The 25,621-nt window shown below is 44.5% G+C and overlaps 3 protein-coding genes across 3 annotated transcripts; all 3 read left to right on the forward strand.

The window, feature by feature from the left end:
• The first annotated feature begins 15,455 nt into the window (after positions 1 to 15,455).
• LOC125523814 (protein FAR1-RELATED SEQUENCE 5) lies at positions 15,456 to 18,795 on the forward strand. Its single transcript, XM_087533789.1, is given in 8 exon segments — positions 15,456 to 15,484; positions 15,581 to 15,748; positions 16,340 to 16,604; positions 16,719 to 17,409; positions 17,524 to 17,823; positions 17,826 to 17,980; positions 18,079 to 18,366; positions 18,454 to 18,795. Coding segments are annotated over 8 exon segments (2,238 nt in total).
• Positions 18,796 to 20,334: 1,539 nt separating this feature from the next.
• LOC147961396 (uncharacterized) lies at positions 20,335 to 21,014 on the forward strand. Its single transcript, XM_087534574.1, has 4 exons — positions 20,335 to 20,415; positions 20,500 to 20,577; positions 20,661 to 20,729; positions 20,817 to 21,014. The coding sequence occupies exons 1-4, from the start codon at positions 20,335 to 20,337 to the stop codon at positions 21,012 to 21,014; spliced, it is 426 nt and encodes a 141-aa protein (XP_087390700.1).
• A 1,982-nt stretch (positions 21,015 to 22,996) lies between these two features.
• On the forward strand, positions 22,997 to 25,500 carry LOC125523849 (uncharacterized). The gene is made up of 10 exons (XM_087533790.1): positions 22,997 to 23,231; positions 23,478 to 23,570; positions 23,676 to 23,765; positions 23,860 to 23,943; positions 24,041 to 24,169; positions 24,263 to 24,388; positions 24,472 to 24,616; positions 24,708 to 24,903; positions 24,996 to 25,094; positions 25,171 to 25,500. The coding sequence occupies exons 1-10, from the start codon at positions 22,997 to 22,999 to the stop codon at positions 25,498 to 25,500; spliced, it is 1,527 nt and encodes a 508-aa protein (XP_087389916.1).
• Positions 25,501 to 25,621: the final 121 nt, after the last annotated feature.

Below are 25,621 nucleotides of genomic sequence, written 5' to 3' on the forward strand. Positions count from 1 at the left end.
AATATCATTTGCTCCTTTGATCTCCATCTTCGGGGCTCCATGATCATCACTGTCACCGGCATGACACCATGATCTCCATCATCATGATCTCCATCATCGTGTCTTCTTGACGTTGTCTCGTCATCTATTACTTCTACTACTATGGCTAACGCTTTAGCAATAAAGTAAAGTAATTACATGACGTTTATGTTGACATGCAGGTCATAAATAAATAAAGACAACTCCTATGGCTCCTGCCGGTTGTCATACTCATCGACATGCAAGTCGTGATTCCTATTACAAGAACATGATCAATCTCATACATCACATATATCATTCATCATTCATCACAACCTTTGGCCATATCACATCACAAAACACTTGCTGCAAAAACAAGTTAGACGTTCTCTAATTGTTGTTGCAAGTTTTTACGTGGCTGCTATAGGTTTCTAGCAAGAATGTTTCTTACCTACGCCAAAACAACAACGTGAATTTCCAATTTCTATTTACCCTTCATAAGGACCCTGTTCATCGAATCCGATCCGACTAAAGTGGGAGAGACAGACACCCGCCAGCCACCTTATGCAACTAGTGCATGTCAGTCGGTGGAACCGGTCTCACGTAAGCGTACGTGCAAGGTTGGTCCGGGCCGCTTCATCCCACGATGCCGCCAAATGAAGATAACACTAGTAACGGCAAGCAAATTGACAATATCGACGCCCACAACTACTTTGTGTTCTACTCGTGCATAGTAACTACGCATAGACCTAGCTCATGATGCCACTGTTGGGGATCGTAGCAGAAATTAAAAATTTTCTACGCATCACCAAGATCAATCTGTGGAGTATTCTAGAAACGAGGGGAATAGGAGTGCATCTACATACCCTTGTAGATCGCGAGCGGAAGCGTTCAAGTGAACGGGGATGATGGAGTCGTACTCGCCGTGATCCAAATCACCGATGACCAAGTGCCGAACGGACAACACCTCCGCGTTCAACACACGTACGGTTGGGAAGACGTCTCCTCCTTCTTGATCCAGCAAGGGGGAAGGAGAGGTTGATGAAGATCCAGCAGCATGATGGCGTGGTGGTGGATGCAGCAGGATCCCGGCAGGGCTTCGCCAAGCACAAGCGGGGAGGAGAGGTGTTACGGAGGGAGAGGGAGGCGCCAAGAGCAAGGTGCGGCTGCCCTCCCTCCCTTCCACTATATATAGGGGCTAGGGGGGCGCATGCCCCCTTGGAGATCCCATCTAAAGGGGGGGGGCTGGGGGCAACGGCCCCCTTAGGGTTTCCAACCAGGGGGGCGCATGCCCCCTCGGGGGGGGGGGGGGGGCAACGGCCCCCTAGGGTTTCCAACCCTAGGCGCCTTGGGCCCTTGTGTGGGGCGCACCAGCCCATCAGGGGCTGGTTCCCACGCCACTTCAGCCCATGGGGCCCTCCGGGATAGGTGGCCCCATCCGGTGGACCCCCAGGACCCTTCCGGTGGTCCCGGTACAATACCGGTAACCCCCGAAACCTTCCCGCTGGCCGAAACTGGACTTCCTATATATAAATCTTTACCTCCGGACCATTCCGAAACTCCCCGTGACGTCCGGGATCTCATCCGGGACTCCGAACAACTTTCGGGTTACTGCATACTAATATCTCTACAACCCTAGCGTCATCGAACCTTAAGTGTGTAGACCCTACGGGTTCGGGAGACACGCAGACATGACCGAGACGCCTCTCCGGTCAATAACCAACAACGGGATCTAGATACCCATGTTGGCTCCCACATGCTCCTCGATGATCTCGTCGGATGAACCACGATGTCGAGGACTTAATCAATCCCGTATACAATTCCCTTTGTCAATCGGTACGTTACTTGTCCAAGACTCGATCGTCGGTATCCCAATACCTTGTTCAGTCTCGTTACCGGCAAGTCACCTTACTCGTACCATAATGCATGATCCCGCAATCAACCACTTGATCACATTGAGCTCATTATGATGATGCATTACCGAGTGGGCCCAGAGATACCTCTCCGTCATACGGAGTGACAAATCCCAGTCTCGATTCGTGCCAACCCAACAGACACTTTCGGAGATACCTATAATGGACCTTTATAGTCACCCAGTTACGTTTTGACGTTTGGCACACCCAAGGTACTCCTACGGTATCCGGGAGTTGCACAATCTCATGGTCTAAGGAAATGATACTTGACATTCAGAAAAGCTACAACAAACGAACTACACGGTCTTTGAGCTAAGCGATTGGGTCTTGTCCATCACATCATTCTCCTAATGATGTGATCCCGTTATCAATGACATCTAATGTCCATAGTCAGGAAACCATGACTATCTTTTGATCAACGAGCTAGTCAACTAGAGGCTCACTAGGGACGTGTTGTGGTCTATGTATTCACACATGTATTACGATTTCCCGGATAACACAATTATAGCATGAACAATAGACAATTATCATGAACAAAGAAATATAATAATAACTATTTTATTATTGCCTCTAGGGCATATTTCCAACAACTTGTTGGGTTGGCGTATTTCGAGATTAGGATTTGTCACTCCGATTTTCGGAGAGGTATCTCTGGGCGCACTCGGTAATGCACATCACTATAAGCCTTGCAAGCATTGCAACTAATGAGTTAGTTGTGGGATGATGTTTTACGGAACGAGTAAAGAGACTTGCCGGTAACGAGATTGAACTAGGTATTGAGATACTGACGGTCGAATCTCGGGCAAGTAACATACCGATGACAAAGGGAACAACGTATGTTGTTATGCGGTCTGACCGATAAAGATCTTCGTAGAATATGTAGGAGCCAATATGGGCATCCAGGTCCCGCTATTGGTTATTGACCAGAGAGGTGTCTCGGTCATGTCTACATAGTTCTCGAACTCGTAGGGTCCGCACGCTTAACGTTCGTTGATGATATAGTACTATATGAGTTATGTATGTTGATGACCGAATGTTGTTCGGAGTCCAGGATGAGATCACGGACATGACGGGGAACTCCGGAATGGTCCGGAGATAAAGTTTGATATATGGGAAAGTAGTGTTTGATCTCCGAAAGGGTTCCGGAATTCACCGGAAGGGGTTCCGGATGTTTCCCGAAATGTTTGGGCACGAGAACACTTTATCTGGGCCAAAGGGAAAAACCCACGATGCTTTTGGAAAGTGAAAAAGGAAGTTTTGCGGAGACCAGAGGCTAGACGCCGGGAACCCTGGCGTCTAGCCCTGGAGTCCGAGAAGGACTCTTGCCTTTCAGGTGAAACCGACTTTGAGGAGGCTTTTACTCTAAGTTTCGACCCCAGGGCTCAACATATGAATAGAGGGGTAGGGCTAGCACCAAAGACACATCAAGAAACACCAAGCCGTGTGCCGGCAACCCCGTCCCCTCTAGTTTATCCTCCATCATAGTTTTCGTAGTGCTTAGGCGAGGCCCTGCGGAGATTGTTCTTCACCAACACCGTCACCACGCCGTCGTGCTGCCGGAGCTCATCTACTACTTCGCCCCTCTTGCTGGATTGAGAAGGCGAGGACGTCATCGAGCCGAACGTGTGCAGAACTCGGAGGTGCCGTGCTTTCGGTACTTGGATCGGTCGGACGTGAAGGCGTACGACTACATCAACCGCATTGATATAACGCTTCCGCGAACGGTCTACGAGGGTACATAGACAACACTCTCCCCTCTCGTTGCTATGCATCACCATGATCTTGCGTATGCGTAGGAAATTTTTTGAAATTACTACGTTCCCCAACAGTGGCATCCGAGCCTAGGTTTTATGCGTTGATGTTGTGCACGAGTAGAACACAAGTGAGTTGTGGGCGATATAAGTCATACTGCTTACCAGCATGTCATACTTTGGTTCGGCGGTATTGTTGGATGAAGCGGCCCGGATCGACATTACGCGTACGCTTACGCGAGACTGGTTCTACCGACGTGCTTTGCACACAGGTGGCTGGCGGGTGTCAGTTTCTCCAACTTTAGTTGAACCAAGTGTGGCTACGCCCGGTCCTTGCGAAGGTTAAAACAGCACCAACTTGACAAACTATCGTTGTGGTTTTGATGCGTACGTAAGAACGGTTCTTGCTTAAGCCCGTAGCAGCCACGTAAAACTTGCAACAACAAAGTAGAGGACGTCTAACTTGTTTTTGCAGGGCATGTTGTGATGTGATATGGTCAAGACATGATGCTAAATTTTATTGTATGAGATGATCATGTTTTGTAACCGAGTTATCGGCAACTGGCAGGAGCCATATGGTTGTCGCTTTATTGTATGCAATGCAATTGCGCTGTAATGCTTTACTTTATCACTAAGCGGTAGCGATAGTCGTGGAAGCATAAGATTGGCGAGACAACAACGATGCTACGATGGAGATCAATGTGTCACGCCGGTGACGATGGTGATCATGACGGTGCTTCGGAGATGGAGATCACAAGCACAAGATGATGATGGCCATATCATATCACTTATATTGATTGCATGTGATGTTTATCTTTTATGCATCTTATCTTGCTTTGATTGACGGTAGCATTATAAGATGATCTCTCACTAAATTTCAAGATAAAAGTGTTCTCCCTGAGTATGCACCGTTGCCAAATTTCGTCGTGCCCAGACACCACGTGATGATCGGGTGTGATAAGCTCTACGTCCATCTACAACGGGTGCAAGCCAGTTTTTGCACACGCAGAATACTCAGGTTAAACTTGATGAGCCTAGCATATGCAGATATGACCTCGGAACACTGAGACCGAAAGGTCGAGCGTGAATCATATAGTAGATATGATCAACATATTGATGTTCACCATTGAAAACTACTCCATTTCACGTGATGATCGGTTATGGTTTAGTTGATTTGGATCACGTGATCACTTAGAAGATTAGAGGGATGTCTTTCTAAGTGGGAGTTTTAAGTAATATGATTAATTGAACTCAAATTTATCATGAACTTAGTACCTGATAGTATTTTGCTTGTCTATGTTGATTGTAGATAGATGGCCCGTGCTGTTGTTCCGTTGAATTTTAATGCGTTCCTTGAGAAAGCAAAGTTGAAAGATGATGGTAGCAATTACACAGACTGGGTCTGTAACTTGAGGATTATCCTCATTGCTGCACAGAAGAATTACGTCCTGGAAGCACCGCTAAGTGCCAAGCCTGCTGCAGGAGCAACACCAGATGTTATGAACGGGCAGAGCAAAGCTGATGACTACTCGATAGTTCAGTGTGCCATGCTTTATGGCTTAGAACCGGGTCTTCAACGACGTTTTGAACGTCATGGAGCATATGAGATGTTTCAGGAGTTGAAGTTAATATTTCAAGCAAATGCCCGGATTGAGAGATATGAAGTCTCCAATAAGTTCTATAGCTGCAAGATGGAGGAGAATAGTTCTGTCAGTGAACATATACTCAAAATGTCTGGATATAATAATCACTTGATTCAATTGGGAGTTAATCTTCCTGTTGATAGTGTCATTGACAGAGTTCTTCAATCACTGCCACCAAGCTACAAGAGCTTCGTGATGAACTATAACATGCAAGGGATGGATAAGACTATTCCCGAGCTCTTCGCGATGCTGCAAGCTGCGGAGGTAGAAATCAAGAAGGAGCATCAAGTGTTGATGGTTAATAAGACCACCAGTTTCAAGAAAAAGGGCAAAGGGAAGAAGAAGGGGAACTTCAAGAAGAACAGCAAACAAGTTGCTGCTCAGGAGAAGAAACCCAAATCTGGACCTAAGCCTTAAACTGAGTGCTTCTACTGCAAGCAGACTGGTCACTGGAAGCGGAACTGCCCCAAGTATTTGGCGGATAAGAAGGATGGCAAGGTGAACAAAGGTATATGTGATATACATGTTACTGATGTGTACCTTACTAGAGCTCGCAGTAGCACCTGGGTATTTGATACTGGTTCTGTTGCTAATATTTGCAACTCGAAACAGGGACTACGGATTAAGCGAACACTGGCAAAGGATGAGGTGACGATGCGCGTGGGAAATGGTTCCAAAGTCGATGTGATCGCGGTCGGCACGCTACCTCTACATCTACCTTCGGGATTAGTTTTAGACCTAAATAATTGTTATTTGGTGCCAGCGTTGAGCATGAACATTATATCTGGATCTTGTTTGATGCGAGACGGTTATTCATTTAAATCAGAGAATAATGGTTGTTCTATTTATATGAGTAATATCTTTTATGGCCATGCACCCTTGAAGAGTGGTCTATTTTTGATGAATCTTGATATTAGTGATACACATATTCATAATGTTGAAGCCAAAAGATGCAGAGTTGATAATGATAGTGCAACTTATTTGTGGCACTGCCGTTTAGGTCATATCGGTGTAAAGCGCATGAAGAAACTCCATACTGATGGACTTTTGGAATCACTTGATTATGAATCACTTGGTACTTGCGAACCGTGCCTCATGGGCAAGATGACCAAAACGCCGTTCTCCGGTACTATGGAGAGAGAAACAGATTTGTTGGAAATCATACATACAGATGTATGTGGTCCGATGAATGTTGAGGCTCATGTCGGATATCGTTATTTTCTCACCTTCACAGATGATTTAAGCAGATATGGGGATATCTACTTAATGAAACATAAATCTGAAACATTTGAAAAGTTCAAAGAATTTCAGAGTGAAGTTGAAAATCATCGTAACAAGAAAATAAAATTTCTATGATCTGATCGTGGAGGAGAATATTTGAGTTACGAGTTTGGTCTACATTTGAAACAAAGCGGAATAGTTTCGCAACTCACGCCACCTGGAACACCACAGCGTAATGGTGTGTCCGAACGTCGTAATCGTACCTTACTAGATATGGTGCGGTCTATGATGTCTCTTACTGATTTACCGCTATCGTTTTGGGGTTATGCTTTAGAGACGGCCGCATTCACGTTAAATAGGGCACCATAGAAATCCGTTGAGACGACGCCTTATGAACTGTGATTTGGAAAGAAACCAAAGTTGTCGTTTCTTAAAGTTTGGGGCTGCGATGCTTATGTGAAAAAGCTTCAACCTAATAAGCTCGAACCCAAATCGGAGAAATGTGTCTGCATAGGATACCCAAAGGAGACTGTTGGGTACACCTTCTATCACAGATCCAAAGGCAAGACATTGGTTGCCAAGAATGGATCCTTTCTAGAGAAGGAGTTTCCCTCGAAAGAAGTGAGTGGGAGGAAAGTAGAACTTGATGAGGTAACTGTACGTGCTCCCTTATTGGAAAGTAGTTCATCACAGAAACCGGTTTTTGTGACACCTACACCAATTAGTGAGGAAGTTAATGATGATGATCATGGAACTTCAGAACAAGTCATTACTAAACCTCGTAGATCAACCAGAGTAAGATCCGCACCAGAGTGGTACGGTAATCCTGTTCTGGAAGTCATGCTACTAGATCATGATGAACCTACGAACTATGAAGAAGCGATGGTGAGCCCAGATTCCGCAAAATGGCTAGAAGCCATGAAATCTGAGATGGGATCCATGTATGAGAACAAAGTGTGGACTTTGGTTGACTTGCCCGTTGATCGGCAAGCAATTGAGAATAAATGGATCTTCAAGAAGAAGACCGACGCTGACGGTAATGTTATTGTCTACAAAGCTCGAGTTGTTGCAGAAGGTTTTCGACAAGTTCAAGGGATTGACTACGATGAGACCTTCTCACCCGTAGCGATGCTTAAGTCTGTCCGAATCATGTTAGCGATTGCGGCATTTCATGATTATGAAATTTGGCAGATGGATGTCAAAACTGCATTCCTGAATGGATTTCTGGAAGAAGAGTTGTATATGATGCAACCGGAAGGTTTTGTCGATCCAAAGGGAGCTAATAAAGTATGCAAGCTCGAGCGATCCATTTATGGACTGGTGCAAGCCTCTCGGAGTTGGAATAAACGCTTTGATAGTGTGATCAAAGCATTTGGTTTTATACAGACTTTCGGAGAAGCCTGTATTTACAAGAAAGTGAGTGGGAGCTCTGTGGCATTTCTGATATTATATGTGGATGACATATTACTGATTGGAAATGATATAGAATTTCTGGATAGCATAAAGGGATACTTGAATAAGAGTTTTTCAATGAAAGACCTCGGTGAAGCTGCTTACATATTAGGCATAAAGATCTATAGAGATAGATCAAGGCGCTTAATTGGACTTTCACAAAGCACATACATTGACAAAGTTTTGAAAAGGTTCAAAATGGATCAAGCAAAGAAAGGGTTCTTGCCTGTGTTACAAGGTGTGAAGTTGAGTAAGACTCAATGCCCGACCACTGCAGAAGATAGAGAGAAGATGAAAGATGTTCCCTATGCTTCAGCCATAGGCTCTATCATGTATGCAATGCTGTGTACCAGACTTGATGTGTGCCTTGCTATAAGTCTAGCAGGGAGGTACCAAAGTAATCCAGGAGTGGATCACTGGACATCGGTCAAGAACATCCTGAAATACCTGAAAAGGACTAAGGATATGTTCTCGTTTATGGAGGTGACAAAGAGCTCATCGTAAATGGTTATGTTGACACAAGCTTTGACACTGATCCGAATGATTCTAAATCGCAAACCGGATATGTGTTTATATTAAACGGTGGAGCTGTCAGTTGGTGCAGTTCTAAACAAAGCGTCGTGGCGGGATCTATGTGTAAAGCGGAGTACATAGCTGCTTCGGAAGCAGCAAATGAAGGAGTCTGGATGAAGGAGTTCATATCCGATCTAGGTGTCATACCAAGTGCATCGGGTCCAATGAAAATCTTTTGTGACAATACTGGTGAAATTGCCTTGGCAAAGGAATCCAGATTTCACAAGAGAACCAAGCACATCAAGAGACGCTTCAATTCCATCCGGGATTTAGTCCAGGTGGGAGACATAGAAATTTGCAAGATACATACGGATCTGAATGTTGCAGACCCGTTGACTAAGCCTCTTCCACGAGCAAAACATGATCAGCACCAAGGCTCCATGGGTGTTAGAATCATTACCGTGTAATCTAGATTATTGACTCTAGTGTAAGTGGGAGATTGAAGGAAATATGCCCTAGAGGCAATAATAAAGTTATTATTTATTTCCTTATTTCATGATAAATTTTTATTATTCATGCTAGAATTGTATTAACCGGAAACATAATACATGTGTGAATACATAGATAAACAGAGTGTCACTAGTATGCCTCTACTTGACTAGCTCGTTGACCAAAGATGGTTAAGTTTCCTAACCATATACATGAGTTGTCATTTGATTAACGGGATCACATCATTAGGAGAATGATGTGATTGACTTGACCCATTCCATTAGCTTAGCACTTGATCGTTTAGTTTGTTGCTATTGCTTTCTTCATGACTTATATATGTTCCTATGACTATGAGATTACGCAACTCCCGTCTACCGGAGGAACACTTTGTGTGCCACCAAATGTCACAACGTAACTGGGTGATTATAAAGGTGCTCTATAGGTGTCTCCAAAGGTACTTGTTGGGTTGGCGTATTTCGAGATTAGGATTTGTCACTCCGATTGTCGGAGAGGTATCTTTGGGCCCACTCGGTAATGCACATCACTATAAGCCTTGCAAGCCTTGCAACTAATGAGTTAGTTGCGGGATGATGTACTACGGAACGAGTAAAGAGACTTGCCGGTAACGAGATTGAACTAGGTATTGAGATACCGACGATCGAATCTCGGGCAAGTAACATACCGATGACAAAGGGAACAACGTATGTTGTTATGCGGTCTGACCGATAAGGATCTTCGTAGAATATGTAGGAGCCAATATGGGCATCCAGGTCCCGCTATTGGTTATTGACCAGAGAGGTGTCTTGTTCATGTCTACATAGTTCTCGAACCCGTAGGGTCCGCACGCTTAACGTTCGTTGACGATATAGTACTATATGAGTTATGTATGTTGATGACCGAATGTTGTTCGGAGTCCGGGATGAGATCACGGACATGATGAGGAACTCCGAAATGGTCCGGAGATAAAGTTTGATATATGGGATAGTAGTGTTTGATCTCCGAAAGGGTTCCAGAATTCACCGGAAGGGGTTCCGGATGTTTCCCGAAATGTTTGGGCACGAGAACACTTTATCTGGGCCAAAGGGGAAAGCCCACGAGGCTTTTGGAAAGTGCAAAAGGAAGTTTTGAGGAGACCAGAGGCTAGACGCCAGGAACCCTGGCGTCTAGGGGGTAGACGCCGGGAACCCTGGCGTCTAGCCCTGGAGTCCGAGAAGGACTCTTGCCTTTCGGGTGAAACCGACTTTGAGGAGGCTTTTACTCCAAGTTTCGACCCCAGGGCTCAACATATAAATAGAGGGGTAGGGCTAGCACCAAAGACACATCAAGAAACACCAAGCCGTGTGCCGGCAACCCCGTCCCCTCTAGTTTATCCTCCGTCATAGTTTTCGTAGTGCTTAGGCGAGGCCCTGCGGAGATTGTTCTTCACCAACACCATCACCACGCCATCGTGCTGCCGGAACTCATCTACTACTTCGCCCCTCTTGCTGGATCGAGAAGGCGAGGACATCACCGAGCCGAACGTGTGCAGAACTCGGAGGTGCCGTGCTTTCGGTACTTGGATCGGTCGGACGTGAAGACGTACGACTACATCAACCGCATTGATATAACGCTTCCGCGAACGGTCTACGAGGGTACGTAGACAACACTCTCCCCTCTCGTTGCTATGCATCACCATGATCTTGCGTGTGCGTAGAATTTTTTTTGAAATTACTACGTTCCCCAAAAATTTCAGCAACATAACACGTTGAAAGAATCTAAAATCACTGTGTCATTCATTCCAAAATTCATTCATGCACTCCAAGTCAGTCAATACACTAGATTAAACATTACATATCATCATCCTACCAAATCATTTTCTCACAAAAGTCAAACACAACTAACAAACTTACACTACTCAATGTTGGCCGTTCCTTCTGATCGTGCTACAAACTAGCATCAATCTAAGAAAAGGTACGACTGAATTGAGGATGTGCGTCTTACTCACCCTAATATTCTTATCTATCATGTTCTGGTCATGCTACAAACTAGCATCAATCTTTTGTCCCATAGATGAACCTGTTCTATGGTGGTTAAGGAGGCGTACCCGTGGCAGTTAATTTGAAGCAATTAAGTATGATGCCTCCATCAGCATGGATGCCGAGCAACCGAAATACAACAAATGTGGCATGGGCTCACGTCCGAGTACTCCTCGTGTCCTCGAAACCGTTCCTGTTATTTGCATGTCGCTCCTGCCCTCACTACTCAGCACACGTTCCTTAAATCTCCTCCTCAGTTCTCTTGCCGTTGCACTTGCACGTACAATTTAATTTATCTCAAATATACATGGTCAAGGTAATTCAGGAAGCAATGTGTTGCTGTGTTTAAGTATACTAGATGATACCCTGTGCGTTGCTGCGGGACGTTGTTATGGGATGTGTTGCTGTGTCCAAGTCTGAATAAGATTATTTTGACACATTTGAGTAGGTTGCTAGCTTGTGCAACCAAAACAAAAGTATAGCTCCTGAACTATAGATAAATTTAGTAATTTCCAAATCTCAAATTAATAGTTGGATCTATAATGATCAAATAGGCCTGAAATATATGTGAACCAAGTCCTTACATAAAATTACTGGCCCTAAATCGTGTCTTTCCTATCTGGTGTTGGCTCATTGGCTCAATAGTAAAACATCATAATCAAGAATGAACATGACCCATCAGCTTCTTTCTGCTTCAACTCAAATAAACCAAATAATATGAATACCAGTAGAACTTGAGAAGGATAACCATAATCGGGAAGCTATAAAACAAATACAACATGTAGTGATAAATTATGTGCAGTTTTAGCTTACAACACGAAGTGATACTTTCGAAGATTGCCGGAGCTTGACACTTTCACCACACAACTACGTAAAAATCTTTGTATGTAGTAAAAGCATACCAAATTAGTAGCTCATACTCACTTGTGAATCCCACTATCGATAATGGACACTGCTCATAATTTGCATGCCCCATTATAAGAAGATGGTAGACGACCGAGATAGTAATACTTTACTAGATCATTGATGGTGCGCGTTGCCGCGCCCATCCATTTTATCAATAAAATGATAGGCATTTATTAAATTATGTATAAATATGGATAACAATGCACCCAGCTCATTTCATTTAGAAAGAACGGTATAAATATTTGAAAATAGCTATATGGTAATATCTGTAATAGAATATGAACAATGCAAACTTGATGCATTCAGATGGTGGTTGTGAATCAAATCTGAAGAAACACATTTGCAAAACATGGTGTAGTCATTTGATACAAGCTTTAGCAAAGCACATAATATGAAACAAATTGAAATTAGTGTGTTACATGCCTCCAAAAATTTCATGCAGCCTTTTGTCACCCTACACGTACCACCACTGGCATCATCATCTCTCCCTACATCAACGCCATCTCAATCAGAATCGTTCATTGTTTCTCCATCTATGTTGTCTATCCCAAGTTGATACCTTGTTTTTCATTCAAGAACATACAGAAGCAAGTCTTTCTTCTTTTGTTATTCATTCATAAGCATCAGGATTAGAAATCTCCAGGATAAAGTCTCAGTCAGAAACAACATTAAGATTGTTAAGTGCAGATTAAGTTAAATATAATTGAACTGCAAAAGGACACGAACAATGCAAGATTTACCATGTGATAGTTTCCTAACTGGAAAAATGCAATGGGAAACACAGATAACAAACTAACGACAATATTTAAAATGAGAAAGGAACACTTGCAAGTGTATATCCTTTTAAGGTAAGCCTAACTATATAATGATATTACGGCAACTATTTTTTCTAGTCAAAGTAGCAGTTTCCAGGAAATAAGCCAGCTTATCCCTCTTGGGGTGATTCCTAATAGTAGGTACTCCTTTCTATAAAAATATAGGAAGTTTTGCCATTCAAATTGAATTACAAAAACGTCTTACATTTTGGTACAGAGGTAGTACACACTGCATCATAGGCAATTCGAAGGCAAGGATTTACTAGAGATATTAGTCTAAACCTCTTCTTCATAGTTGATAGTTAAGTCATTTTCTCATGTGAGGTAATAATAATAATAATATACATAAGAAAGATTGAGTTTAGTCTTTTTAACAAGTCTTGGAGCTCCTCAATTGCCTGAAATGGGCCAAAAACAGCAAACGAACAACTAAAAGCATGCAGATGCCAATCAATATCACCTTCAGGAAATGCATGTTACATGATCATTGAGTCCAATAAGAGTTAAAACCATACATTTGGCATGTTTGTAGTTACCATATATCTATTAAACCTTAAATGGACTAACAATGCTTGAGAAAGTGGTAGAATTGTGATATGATTCTAAGAGGGGTTAGTGTATAACTTCATGCAAATTCACCTACCCCATACACACATAACTGTGAAGATTCATGTGTTTGGGGGGGGGGATACATGTAGTACCACATCAAATAATACCAGGAAAAAGGTATCGAGCTAAGAATGTGTTACCTATGTTCCAGAGTGATCACACATGAATGCTTCCATCCGCAGAAGGCAAAGTTTGATTAATTAGCATCTAAATCAGAGAGGTCCGCTGTGACCATGGACCTTTTCCATGATGAGGCAGCACCGCAGCATCGATAAAAAATAAAAGAAAAACCATTAGGTAAGATCACATGATTCATTTGAAAAACCTAGAATGGAAGGGAAATATTATTGATGATTAATGGAAGGCTAAAAATCAGTAAAGGTTGCATCTCATTCTCATGGCAGGGAATGAAACGATAGCACTACTACAAAATAGTTGGAATGCTAGCTAAGAAGCAAAATAGAGAAGAGATGTTGTTGTGGCATCAATCCCATACATGAGAAGGCAACATGCAAAAAAATGGACCCAGCAGAAATTTAGAACATTCTATATTCTAGAGGCTAGCACCTTCTAGTCTTCCAAAGAATCCAATTCTTCAAGAACTGAAATGTCGAGCTCTAGAAGAATTTTTGTTGTGGAATGTCATTTTGAAATTACTTGGCATCCATAAGCAGCAAAACATATTTTGATAAAAAAACTTAGTACTTCCTCTGTAACTTAATATAGTATGTTTTTTGACATTGTCATGGACTCTAAAAACGTCTTATAAAAAGTTAGAGAGGGAGTATTATATAAGATTAAATTGCTAACAGAACAGCAACGTAGATAAACAAACCATCCGTAGATTTCCTTCATTGTTTTAATAACAGATGAGAAACTTGATATTTCAGCATCATGCATACTCGATCAGAGATGTGGGGCACCGGGCACCACAACACCAGTTACACCTCTGTTTCGATTTTATTAAGAATACCAATTTTAAATAGAGTACTCGCATAGGCATTTAGAATAATGTTAAAAAGGTACTATTCGAGCATTGCTCAAATGATGAAGACTTGGAATGTAAACTACAAGCAGAATAAGGGATGAACACATGATTTCTTTGTAATTCAGTCTTATAGATAAACATGGTCATAGTTACTTATTAATGTGAAATAAGTGAAGGTTGCAAAACAGAACATTAAGCATATGTGCTTAGCCAACTTTCAAGTTACATAGTATCAACCATTTTATAACTTCGATAAAGTGCAACCAATTATTAAATGTATCTACTTGGGAGTTGGGACACCCATACAGACATATGGGCATATTGCCAGATAAAATGTTCTATGGTCAGGCTTAATAGAACCAGATACATATTGTTACATGAAACAAAAATACTATTCTTGGGAATAAGTTAACTATTGATGGTTATGTCATAACTAAGGTAGATGATAATCATACTGTTTCTGTGGCAACAAAATTTTCAGAAGCTCAATTACTCAAATGGCCAAACTGACTCATAAATGTTATGATGTCTAGAGCATCAGTGTAATAAGAAGGCAAAACTTAAGAGAGAAGTTTTACCAGTAAACCACTTTACTGAATTGGGTACGTTTTCTGGAAGAGTAGGCAACCCTTTGCAGCTTCTCTTCTTACTGTTTTGCAGCAACGACATATCTATCAACTCTTTCATCTGGGGTGCTCTTTCCGTGACACCTTTCACGGCTTCCTAAGAATGATAAAGTAGCTTACATAGGGTGAGTTGAGAAGGAGTGCGGATTTTCAGAGGCCGAGCCACAGGCAGGCCGGTATCGTGGACGTTGGTTTGGACCTTGGGATATGCACCCCCGTCAGTGTGTGGCCGGCCTATTGAGTGAAATACAGCCCACGATACGGCTAGCGGATTCTAGGCGTATTGTGTACGGCCCATCGAAACTAACTGTGCCCCCGTGTCATTTGCTTGGACCAAGGTCAGGGCCCATGACCAGTCGTTTGAAACAGCACATGTGAGAGAATCTCCTCCAACACACCCTCTCGCATGCCTGGGCTGCGTTGGATAAACGAAAGCCACACAGTGGGTCGTCTCTCCCGTTCCAATCTGCATCGGTTCGTCGAGCAGCGGCGGCGGTGCTGTTCTCTCGCCGGCCGGATGTCTACCAATGGCGTCGAGATTAACGGGTACGTTTTGTTCCCCTCTCCGGCAAACAGCCATTGGTAGAAACTGGCACTGATTTTAGGTATTCCTAACTGATTTGCCGTTCCGTCGATTCACAGGATGTGTGCTGCGCCCGGGGCGATGACCAGTTCTTTCTTCCCAGTGGAGTCACAGGATTCCATGAGCGTCCCAAACGGCGCTGTCTGTGCCGCCGGCTGTGCGCGGCCGCCTGTGGATGCAGGGGTGGGCGAGGTGTGCTCTGAAGCCACCAGCGGCTGGATGCGCAGGTCAGTCAAAATCAATCGCCTCTGTTTCTTTTTTGTCTGTTGTTCTGCAATCTTAAATCTGGACCATTTCTATGTTATTAGGCATAGAAACGTGCTGATTGGTGTATGCGTGGTATATGTTGTTGTTTGGGTTCACTAACGAGGCACATTATATTCGGATGTAGCGGCAAAGCAGTTTATTTCCATATTTGTTAGGTTCCCAGGCACTTAAAATTTTGGCAGTGAGCTATGGGGTTTACTGTTGCTGAAGTTCATGAAGCATTAGAATTTAATTCAGGCTGTCCTGGACGGGTTGTTTAGTTTGAGAGAGTCTGTGCTGCTGATGTGTTCTCAATGCATTTTTTCTAGGTTGGATTGCATAGTTGATTATATTTATGTGGATGCCAGTTGATTAGTCTACATGATGCCGGGAGCTGTTTTTGTTGATTTTTGAGAAACTATGAACTGCCCGTGCCGGATATGATATGCACGTTTGTTAATGTGTGTCGTGTCCCGCCGGCTCTTTGTGTGACTATTAGTGTACTTTCAAAAATAATAAGGTACTCATTAATTGTTTCGTTTGTGTCGTCTCATCCTGAGATGCTTATGCAGGCTCAGGGTTGGAAAAGCTCCTGAGGAGAGGGAGATGAATCCAAACAGGATCTCAGCTCTGGAATTGTCTGTCCGTGCTTATGCAGAGAAGAGGGATGGAATGGTTGTGAACCCAAGCATTGGGACAAGTTTTGACTCGTTGGATGAAGCTTATGAATTCTATAATCTGTATTCGTGGGAGTGCGGGTTTGGTGTTAGACTTGCCAAGAGCAGATTGAATGTTGAAAGGAAGATATGCATGCAAGAGATTGTGTGCGCATGTGCGGTATGTTAATTGAACAATTGGCAAATTTAATCGCATCCTAAGCTGTCTGATTGTTCTGTCATTGTGGATCCTGTGCGACTGACGGCATTTCTTCTTGTCGTTTTATCTTTGCAGGGGAAACCGTTGAGGGAAAACAGCCGTTCGACCAGGTGCGGATGCAATGCCATGATTAGGCTACTGCGGTCGAACGACAAGGGCTGGTATATAGCAGAACACAAGGATGATCATAACCACCCGTTGACGTTGACCTGTGGCCAGAAAATGCATTGGAAGTCGCATAAGCATATAGACAGATACGCAAAAGATCTAGTCAAACAGCTGAGAGACAACAATGTGGGGCTGGGGAAAGTGTTCAGCATTGTTGGAAGTTTTTTCGGGACAGTGGATAAAGTACCATTTACCAAGAGGTCTTTGAAGACTCTGTGCCGAAAGTTGAATAGAGAACAGTCTGACATGGATGCAGTCAAGACGATGGCGATTCTAGCTGAAATGAAAGCTAACGATCCTGACTTCAATTACACGGTGCAAGTGGATGGGGAGAGCAGGGTAAAGACACTAATGTGGGTAACAAGCAGAGGTTTTGACCAGTACAGGTGTTTTGGAGATGCAATCACATTTGATACAACTTACCGTACTAATCTTTATGACATGCCGTTTGGGTTGTTTGTTGGTGTAAACAACCACTTCCAAAGCATAATTTTTGGTGGTGCCATGATGAGGAATGAGATGGAGGACACGTTCAAGTGGATTTTTAAAGAGTTCATCCGTATGGTGGGCGGGAAACACCCATAGACAATCCTAACTGGTTAGTATCCCTCTCGAGCTCTGTTTTTTTGCCACTGGATACATGCAGCTGTTTTTGTTGTACAGATAGAAGAGTTCTAACCAACTGATTGTGGGTTCGACTATAACAATGCATATCAAGCACGTGCGATGGAGCTGGCTATCGAGGCTGAACTACCAAACACAGTACACCGTTGGTGCAAGTGGCATGTTCTGAAGAAAGCAAAGGAGTCGATGGGTGTGCTGTGGAGCAAGAACAGTGACTTCAAGATGGAGTTCCACAAGCTAGTCCATCACATGATTACAGAGGAAGAATTTGAAGCTGGTTGGCAGCAGATGCTGGAAAGGTACTCCCTGAAGAAGCATCCATTCTTGACGCAGATATATGAGGTGCGCCATAAGTGGGCAAAGCCATATTTTAGAGGAGTGTTTTGTGCGAAATGACTAGCACACAGCGGAGTGAGAGTGCAAATCACATGTTGAAAGGTTACGTGCCGCCAGGGTGTCCTATGCACCTATTTTTGAAACAATTTGAGAAACTCCAGTTTGACAGGGAGTCGGAGCAGAGCTTCCAGGAGAAGAGAACACTGCTGGTAATTGTTCCATTTGCAGATGCTACAGATTTTGTGCATGTTCTGGCTCATGATAAAGATTTTGCCAATTACTAATATGTGGTGTGTTTGTTTTGCAGAGTGGTGTGTCGCTTAAAAATAACCTGTCATTAGAGAGGCATGCTAGCAAGGTGTACACGAGAGCTATGTTTGAGAAGTTCGGTGAAGAGCTGTATAAGTGTGGTGCACATGTATTGGATGAGATTATACCAAGGAAGGTTTACAGATCAACACATGTAGATGCAGCAGCAAGAGAGAAATGGAGTAAGGTTGAGTTCACAATCGAAGTGGATGATGAAGAGAGTTTTTTCAGTTGTGAGTGCGGCATGTTTGAACACGCTGGGTTGGTTTGTTGCCATGCATTGCAGGTCAACATTTTCACCTGATTCATACTCGGTTTGTTCACGATGAACAGATGATAGGGGAATGAAAATAATTTGCTATTTGCTATGCAGGTTATGGTCCACTTCCGCCTGTCGAAGATACCAAAGAAGCATATAATGAAACGCTGGACAAGAGATGCAAATGATGTTCTCCCTGCACATTTGGTCCGATACCAGAAAGACAGAGGGCCTCCTTCCAGCGATACATTCAGACATCACACAATGTACACGAAGGCACTAGAGTGTGTGCTGCTTGGCGATAGCAATGTTAAGTGTTATGATGTTTTTATGACCATGATGAAGGAGGTCCAAGCCACTCTGTTACCATTGAGCGCCGAAAAGGACGGGATGGGGCTAGCAGAAAGGGAGCACCAAAATCAGGTTTTAGTTGAGGAGCACCCAGGGGAGCTTTAGGTAGAAGGTGGCAGCACAAGGCCTGCTTGTGATGGTGAAACAAGTTGTTCAGGGATCATTGGGCAGCAGAATAAATGCCCGAGAGGGAGACCGACAACTAGCCGAGACAAAGCTCCGTATGAGCAACAGTTGAAGAGATCAAGGTTTTGTACTATCTGCAGGGGGCAAGGGCACAAGTGCACCACTTGCCCTGAGAGAGGCGACGTGCCGAAAATGCCAAGGAAATCGCCGAAGTGTACAAATTGTGGTGTGCTTGGGCATCGTCGCAATGCTTGTGGCACGAAGAAGTCTGGACCTTTTGAACCCAAGTTTCTCTGAGGAACTTAATATGTTGGCTGTGTGGAAACTGTTTTCATTATCAGGGATGACTTATTATAAATTTGTGATGGGATCGTTTACATCCTGTTGACAATTTAGAATTTGTTTTAATGCTTCAAAGGTTTGTTTCATTCGAGGCACTGATTTTTTTTCGTGTTTGTGTTGGTTTCATCCGAGACAGTGTTTTGTTTGCATGGGTGTGCTGGGGACTGTGTTGGATCGTTCACCAGGATGATGTTTAGATGAGCTTGCATTTTCGTTGGCTTCAATTGTGACCATTGCATCAAAGGTGTGTCAAACGGTCCAGCCTGGCCTAAAAAAAGCAAATCCAAGAACTCTGATCTCGCAAATCTATGGCTCCCATGTGTACATGATGATGAATCCTGACAGGTAGGCAAAGGGACGTATGACGGTGAACGACGAGTTGACAAGGCCACGATCATACCTTTAACTAGGCCCATTCACTACCTCACGGGTGAGCACGCCTGGTCTGACGGAGAAAGATGTGCCTGGAGAATGGTACATGCATTGAATGGCCGCGCCCTCTCTCGATTGGCGAATTGGTAACTACAAGAACAGGTATGGCATGAGATGAAATTTGGTTGGCCGTGGCATCAGGCTATGTTCTCCGTTAGAAAAAAGAAAATCACCAGAGATGGATATTTGCTCCGCACGCGATTATTTGTTTTATCCGGAACAATAGATAAAAAAGTTGACCAATTTTTTTGGGGGTGAGTCACTGATTGTTGTGTTGTGCCTGTGCCTTGCTCGGCTAGATGGCCTGTTCTCATGGATGGCATGGGGGCGTTGGGGGAGGGGAGCATTGCCCATGCTTAGGCGATGCATGCCATTGGCTGTGCGAGTTGACAGGTGATGGAAACACTGCTCCCGAAAACTTTTAACGGTGGGCATGATGACGCTCCTTTTCGTGCTGCGAAAGGCCGGGCAGTTGGTGACAAGATGTGTGCACATATACATTGCGCCGTCCATCTGTTCCCGGTATAAATGCGCACAGAGAGCCATGGGCGATAGGTGAGAGAAAGGCTAGGCGTCGCCTGTGCGCTTCCCATCCACATAATTCAAATTTCCAACCTCGGCTACCATCCCACCATGTTGGTTTGAATTTTGAATGTGCTTGCTCGGGAGGGAAAACGAAATTTTTTGCTGTCTATATATGGACGTGGCGCGGGGGAGTGGAAATAGATCCAAACGAGAGTAGAGATGGCGGCAAGCAGCACAGTTTCGCCAGCTTCAGAGCTGACCGAAACATCTGGCTCCACCTTGACACTAGGCGGGGTGCAGGTTAGTAACTTCACTTGGGAGTTAACCATGTCCATCGAGTCATCTACTGCGCAAAGCTTACATTTGATCATGCATGCCGCGCAGGTGGTTACTGAAGCTGTAGGGCTGGATGCTCTCGTTTTCCCTGATCCTTCATCTGTAGTTGACAGTCTGGTCGATGAGGTCTTTGCTTCTACCATAATTTCGAGTGATTTAGCATTGTTTTCACCTGACTAAAAACAAAATTTTTACATTGACACACGTAGGCTAGTGTGATGGCGCAAGGCGCAGGGGCCGAAGAAGAGGTTGTTTCCGGTGGTGCATCATTTGAAAATGTGAGTTTTGATTAGCTTTTCGTACCGGTATTGTGCAAACATGTGCATGTGTTCTAATCCATGAGGATCAAAACATTTTTTTCACAGGCTGATCCGGACACGGAGATCCCGCAGTGGTGGTTGGAGGAAGAGACAGCGGATTTCGACCCTTGCATGGCACATGCGGGGGCGGTGGGTGCATGCAAGCTGTTGGATGGGGATTACATGTCAGGGACGTGGGATGCTGAAGCTGGGTGTGAGGAAGATGACGCTGAGAGACCTCCATGCAAGTGTCCAAGGATATGATATTTTCAACGACATAATGTATTAGGTTGATGCATGCTAGTGTTTGAGGCCGTGCGTGTTGCTTAGAATGTCAACTAAACGTACTTCAAGGTGTTAGTGGTGTTGTTCGCCACGTGCATTTTTCAGTTTCATTCTCACTGTGTGTGTGTCGCTAAAATGGAAAAAGTCTGGCCATTGAGTATTATTTAAATTTGCATGTGAGTTACTGGTTAAACTTGCAGGCTGGAACATTTGCGTGCAAAATGTTTTGTTTATTCGTAGATGTGTATGTTACCCTGAATTAAACGAATTGAGTGGTGCTATGCGACTTGCTAACCAAAACGAGATAAAAGAGCGAGGGAGGTGTGATGCCTATCATAGGCGTACGTGGACCATTTTATAACCACTTGTCCAGGGTGTGGAGGTGAGCACACTGTCGCCCTGTACCGGCGCATGTGTATATAACGTGCTCCCTGTGCCCAAGACTGCAGCACACAGACAAGGCACCACTCCATCTGGCGTTCGGACGGGAGGAGAGGAACCAAAGGTTTGTAATAGTCCTTCCATGGCTTCTCAGTTTTCTTCTTCCTTCCGCGGATCCATTCTCTCAAGTTTCTCACTTGCTCCACTTTCTTCGTTGTGTGAGATTATGCAGTTTGCTGCTGGAGATGGGGCGTCGGGCCAAGCTCTCCTCGCCTCCTGCTGTGCCAGACGGAGCTTCTTCCTCGACCATGCAGGCCGCCAAGAAGGTGCCCACACTGAACACGGCGTACAATGCCGGGCTGCTCCATTCCATCGCCGGAGAATGGAATCCAAACATCAAAGGTGTGTTTTCCGGGGTAGGGATGGAAGAAATGTGCAAGATAAAGGATATGGGGAACAACAACCGTATCTTTAGCATCTCCCTCTTAGCGAGGATCGATCCCAAAACCATGAAGATGGACATGGGAGATGGAAATTACATTGAGGTGAACTCTAGGGAGGTAGCAAAGTGCTTAGGGTTGAATCCATGTGGTAGGAAGATAGATATCCCGGGCGGCGCTTGCTTAGCAGACCGAGAACGGTTGCTAGAGAACTTGCATGCGATCTTAGAGACAAACATGGCTCGCACTTGTAAGATTCTTGTGGTTAGAGTTAAGAAAATCATCCAGAACGCAAGCAAGGTGGCCATAGTAGGAGCAGAGAAAGAAAAGATGATGGTGGCGTGTACAATCATGGCCGCGTCCTCGTTTCTCCTACCTAGGGGAGCACACCCAAAAATTTCCAATGAACTGCTGCCCGTTCTACCTGAGCCAAATCAAATCTCCTACTATGATTTCTGCGACTACGTCGTGGAGGGTCTAAGAGAGGGTGCGGCCAAGCTAAGGGAAGATCTACTACATGAGCCAGCTCAGCTTAGTCTGCAGGGGTGCCTTGTTGTCCCACAGGTTAGCAATAATGCTTATTGGTTTACCACTTCCAAAATCAGTGTGTTGTGCAATCAAGCTTCTGACTGCAATTTTTGTTTTTTGTTTTCAAATGAATGTAGATCATTTTTTACGATTATCATGAGCACGGGATGGAGGGACGCGAGCTGCTGCCATTCCCTCGGCTAGCATCGTACTCGGATATGATGTTGAAACTGTAGATCAAAAAGCATGCAACAAGGAATGGTGTGGATGCTGGGTTTGAGGTACATTTCTTCTTCTTTAATGCAAGTTCAATAAATACAGTATAGTTGCTAAGATCCAGTTCGATTGTTCCCTTGCAGGCTGCGGATGTTCCCAGATCACCGGCATTTAATGTCGCTTCTGCTAGCCCGGCTCAAGCCCAAGCCTAGACCACGCCGAGTCCTAGTGTGCATGACGCTACCCCTGGATTTGGTGTGGCCCATGAGCTAGCGATAAGTCAAGAGGTTAGCCATCTACACTTGTTCCCTTTGTGGTCGAACTTGCTGTTTTGTCCTCAACTATTAACTACTTGTGTTGTCTTCTTGTTGTCTCATGTTGTAGGTTCTTGACGCCATGAAGGAAGCAATGCAACATTGCCTGAAGCAACGTGAGGATGAATTCCTCGAGATGGTTGAGGAGACACAGGCCAAAGTGTTTGAAGAAATCAGGAACAAGGTGGATGCTAAACGGCACAGAGACCTCGAGGACACTCTTGGTGATTTCATGGAGCGTGTGAAGAAACAAGCTCCAATGGCGGCAGCATTTCCTAACGTGAGCAAGACCTCGCATCGTCCTAGGACGATGACAGGTAATCTTCTATCTCTATGGATCCAGAAAAGTAATTACCTTTTGTGTACGTGTGTGTGGGGGAGAGCATGCATGCATGCGCGAGCGCTAGGCACCGGTTTGTTTGATCCTGCATGCATGCAATGCATGGGCCATACATGCATGCGATGCGTGGGGCATGGAAGCGTGGGCGTGTTCGGGTGTCTTGATGTGGCCCTTGATTACCATGGCCCGAACAAAGTTGATTTGGATCTCGTTTATTTCTTAGTTGTTGCCCAAGATCTGGCTGAAACTTCACGCGAAGCTGCGAGGTCTCTGATGTCAGTGGTTGTTGATAACGAGGAGACACGTGTCCAACCAGGTGCCTACTACCACTTTAAAAGAAAAGAACCAAAAAAATTGTTCAGAAAATTGTTCGTGGGCCACCAAAAAAGCTGATCACCGTTTTGTTGCATGTGTTTAGCAGAATCTCATGGTCTGGCTGCTGCAACCAGAGGGGTGCAAGGACCTTACCTGAATGCATGCCCTGGGGTGCTTGTGGGTTTGCTTGGCAAAGGTAATAATGGCGACTAACGATTTTGAAGTTGACTTGGTTATGTGAGGTGGTTATATGTTAGACTAATTCGAGCATGCCTTGTTTTTTTATGTAGAAACTGCTGTCCAGGAGCTTGTTGATGAACCAGAGGACAAGCCTATGATTGTGGATCGCAAAGGCAAGGGGCCGACTATTGACGGTAAGTGACGCTATCCTTCACATGGATACAAAAATGAATCAATGATATACAGTTTGCATGTGCTCACATGATTGCCTTGCCAAACCTTGCAAAACAGTGGTCTACCGCAGGTGCAATAGACAGACAACCATGCATGAGGTGCTTGGCGTGGCAGGTTCTTCCTCTAGAGATCATGTGCCTGTCCATCATCCGGTGGTTGCGTCCGTAGACACTGATATGACTGAAGGTAATGATGTTAAATTGATGAGTTAAATGAATGTCGCTCGCAAAATTACATTGTTCTTATAATGAGAACTTGGTCATTTTTTGTTCTGTGCAGCAGTTGTGCCGGATGCTTTGCAGATGCAAAATGATGGGCTTGCAGGAATTGCCACGACCACACCAATAGGGAACAGGAGGTTGGCACTGCCTGGTAATGGGGAACAAACCAACCCGGTCCCTCTTGGTTAGTACAAAAAGACATGGTTCACTTATTCAAGCAGAATGCAAGTCAGGTAGCTAATCATGTCCCCGCTGACGTGCTTGCAGCGGTTGTTCCTGCTTTGCCACCTGCACGTGATTACGGCTACTCTCCATTTGAGTTGGATCTACAACATTTTTTCTACCCTAACCACGTATGCCTGGATTTGTACGAGAGCGTTGAACTTCTCAGTCAGGCTTCTGAGCTCAGCAGGTGGGTTTGTTTCCAATGCTTGCACATGTGCATGTGGAGAGAGCGGATTTGACTCATGCTAACAGTGGAATTAATTGTTATCCATAAACAGGACTTGGTTCGAGCATCACACCCCCACGGTGCTACGGATAGATGGGCATAAGATGAAGTACCAATTCAGTTTGCATGGTGTGTTGATGTACAATGGCCTTGACGCCTGGGTGCGTGGCTGGAACGACAGGGAGAGGAGCATGATGCAGAGAGTTGATCTCCCAAACTGGAGAGGATTGCTACCACCTGATGTTGTGGTAAGTTCATCATGTGCAGGAAAATGATTTTGAAAAAGGGTGTGAATGGTGATTCAAACTGATAGATCTGCGTGCGTGTATTTTGTTTGCAGCTCCACATTGAAAATATTGATACTGACAACGCCCGTGTTGTGCTCATTGCGATGCTTTCGACGCCCAAGCTTGGTTTCCCACTCTGCATGTGTCGTCTGGTACGTTCAATACTACTAGTAGCTGCATTTCTTCTTTATGGCTGGGACACTGAAAACTACATGCATTTGATTGCAGCTCTTGTTCCCTCTGTGGCTTGCTAACGACTGGTCCCTGTACGCCTTCGACATGGAGCTGACCAGGGTCACGGTGATGGACCCATTGTACACGCAGGTGGGGTCACCAGTGTACAAGAGGAAGCATGGGGCGACCGTGCGCATGCTGCTTAAAGGGCTCAAAATCCCGGGGACCATCCTGGTTGACGGTTGGGAGATGGATATCTCCAAATGGACTGTTCGGTACAACATTGATATGCACATAGCTTGTGGCAGGTGTGTGCAAGTATACATCATTCCGCGCTCTTATATTGCTAAGTGGGCTGCTTTAAATCTTCCCCTTATATTGTGATCTGCAGCGGTGAATTGCCTGGCTACATTGCGCACTATGCGGACAACTTCAATGCTTACGAGCTGGAGGAAGCCGTTCCTGAAGTAAGCACCAACCTACATGATCTTGGTTCCTCCATGAA

Source organism: Triticum urartu, chromosome 7A (genome assembly GCF_056163025.1).
Source record: "Triticum urartu cultivar PI428250 chromosome 7A, HENAU_Tu73, whole genome shotgun sequence".
In the NCBI taxonomy this organism is placed as follows: Eukaryota; Viridiplantae; Streptophyta; class Magnoliopsida; order Poales; family Poaceae; genus Triticum; species Triticum urartu.

Excerpts from the sequence above, each read along its gene's own strand:
- LOC125523849 (XM_087533790.1), top strand. The coding sequence starts at position 22,997 with ATGAAGGAAGCAATGCAACATTGCCTGAAGCAACGTGAGGATGAATTC. Across the intron at positions 23,766-23,859 it reads TGTGGGTTTGCTTGGCAAAG|AAACTGCTGTCCAGGAGCTT; the intron begins GTAATAATGGCG and ends TTTTTTATGTAG. Across the intron at positions 24,389-24,471 it reads AACCAACCCGGTCCCTCTTG|CGGTTGTTCCTGCTTTGCCA; the intron begins GTTAGTACAAAA and ends ACGTGCTTGCAG.
- LOC147961396 (XM_087534574.1), top strand. The coding sequence starts at position 20,335 with ATGGCGGCAAGCAGCACAGTTTCGCCAGCTTCAGAGCTGACCGAAACA. Across the intron at positions 20,578-20,660 it reads TTGACAGTCTGGTCGATGAG|GCTAGTGTGATGGCGCAAGG; the intron begins GTCTTTGCTTCT and ends TGACACACGTAG. Across the intron at positions 20,730-20,816 it reads GTGGTGCATCATTTGAAAAT|GCTGATCCGGACACGGAGAT; the intron begins GTGAGTTTTGAT and ends TTTTTTTCACAG.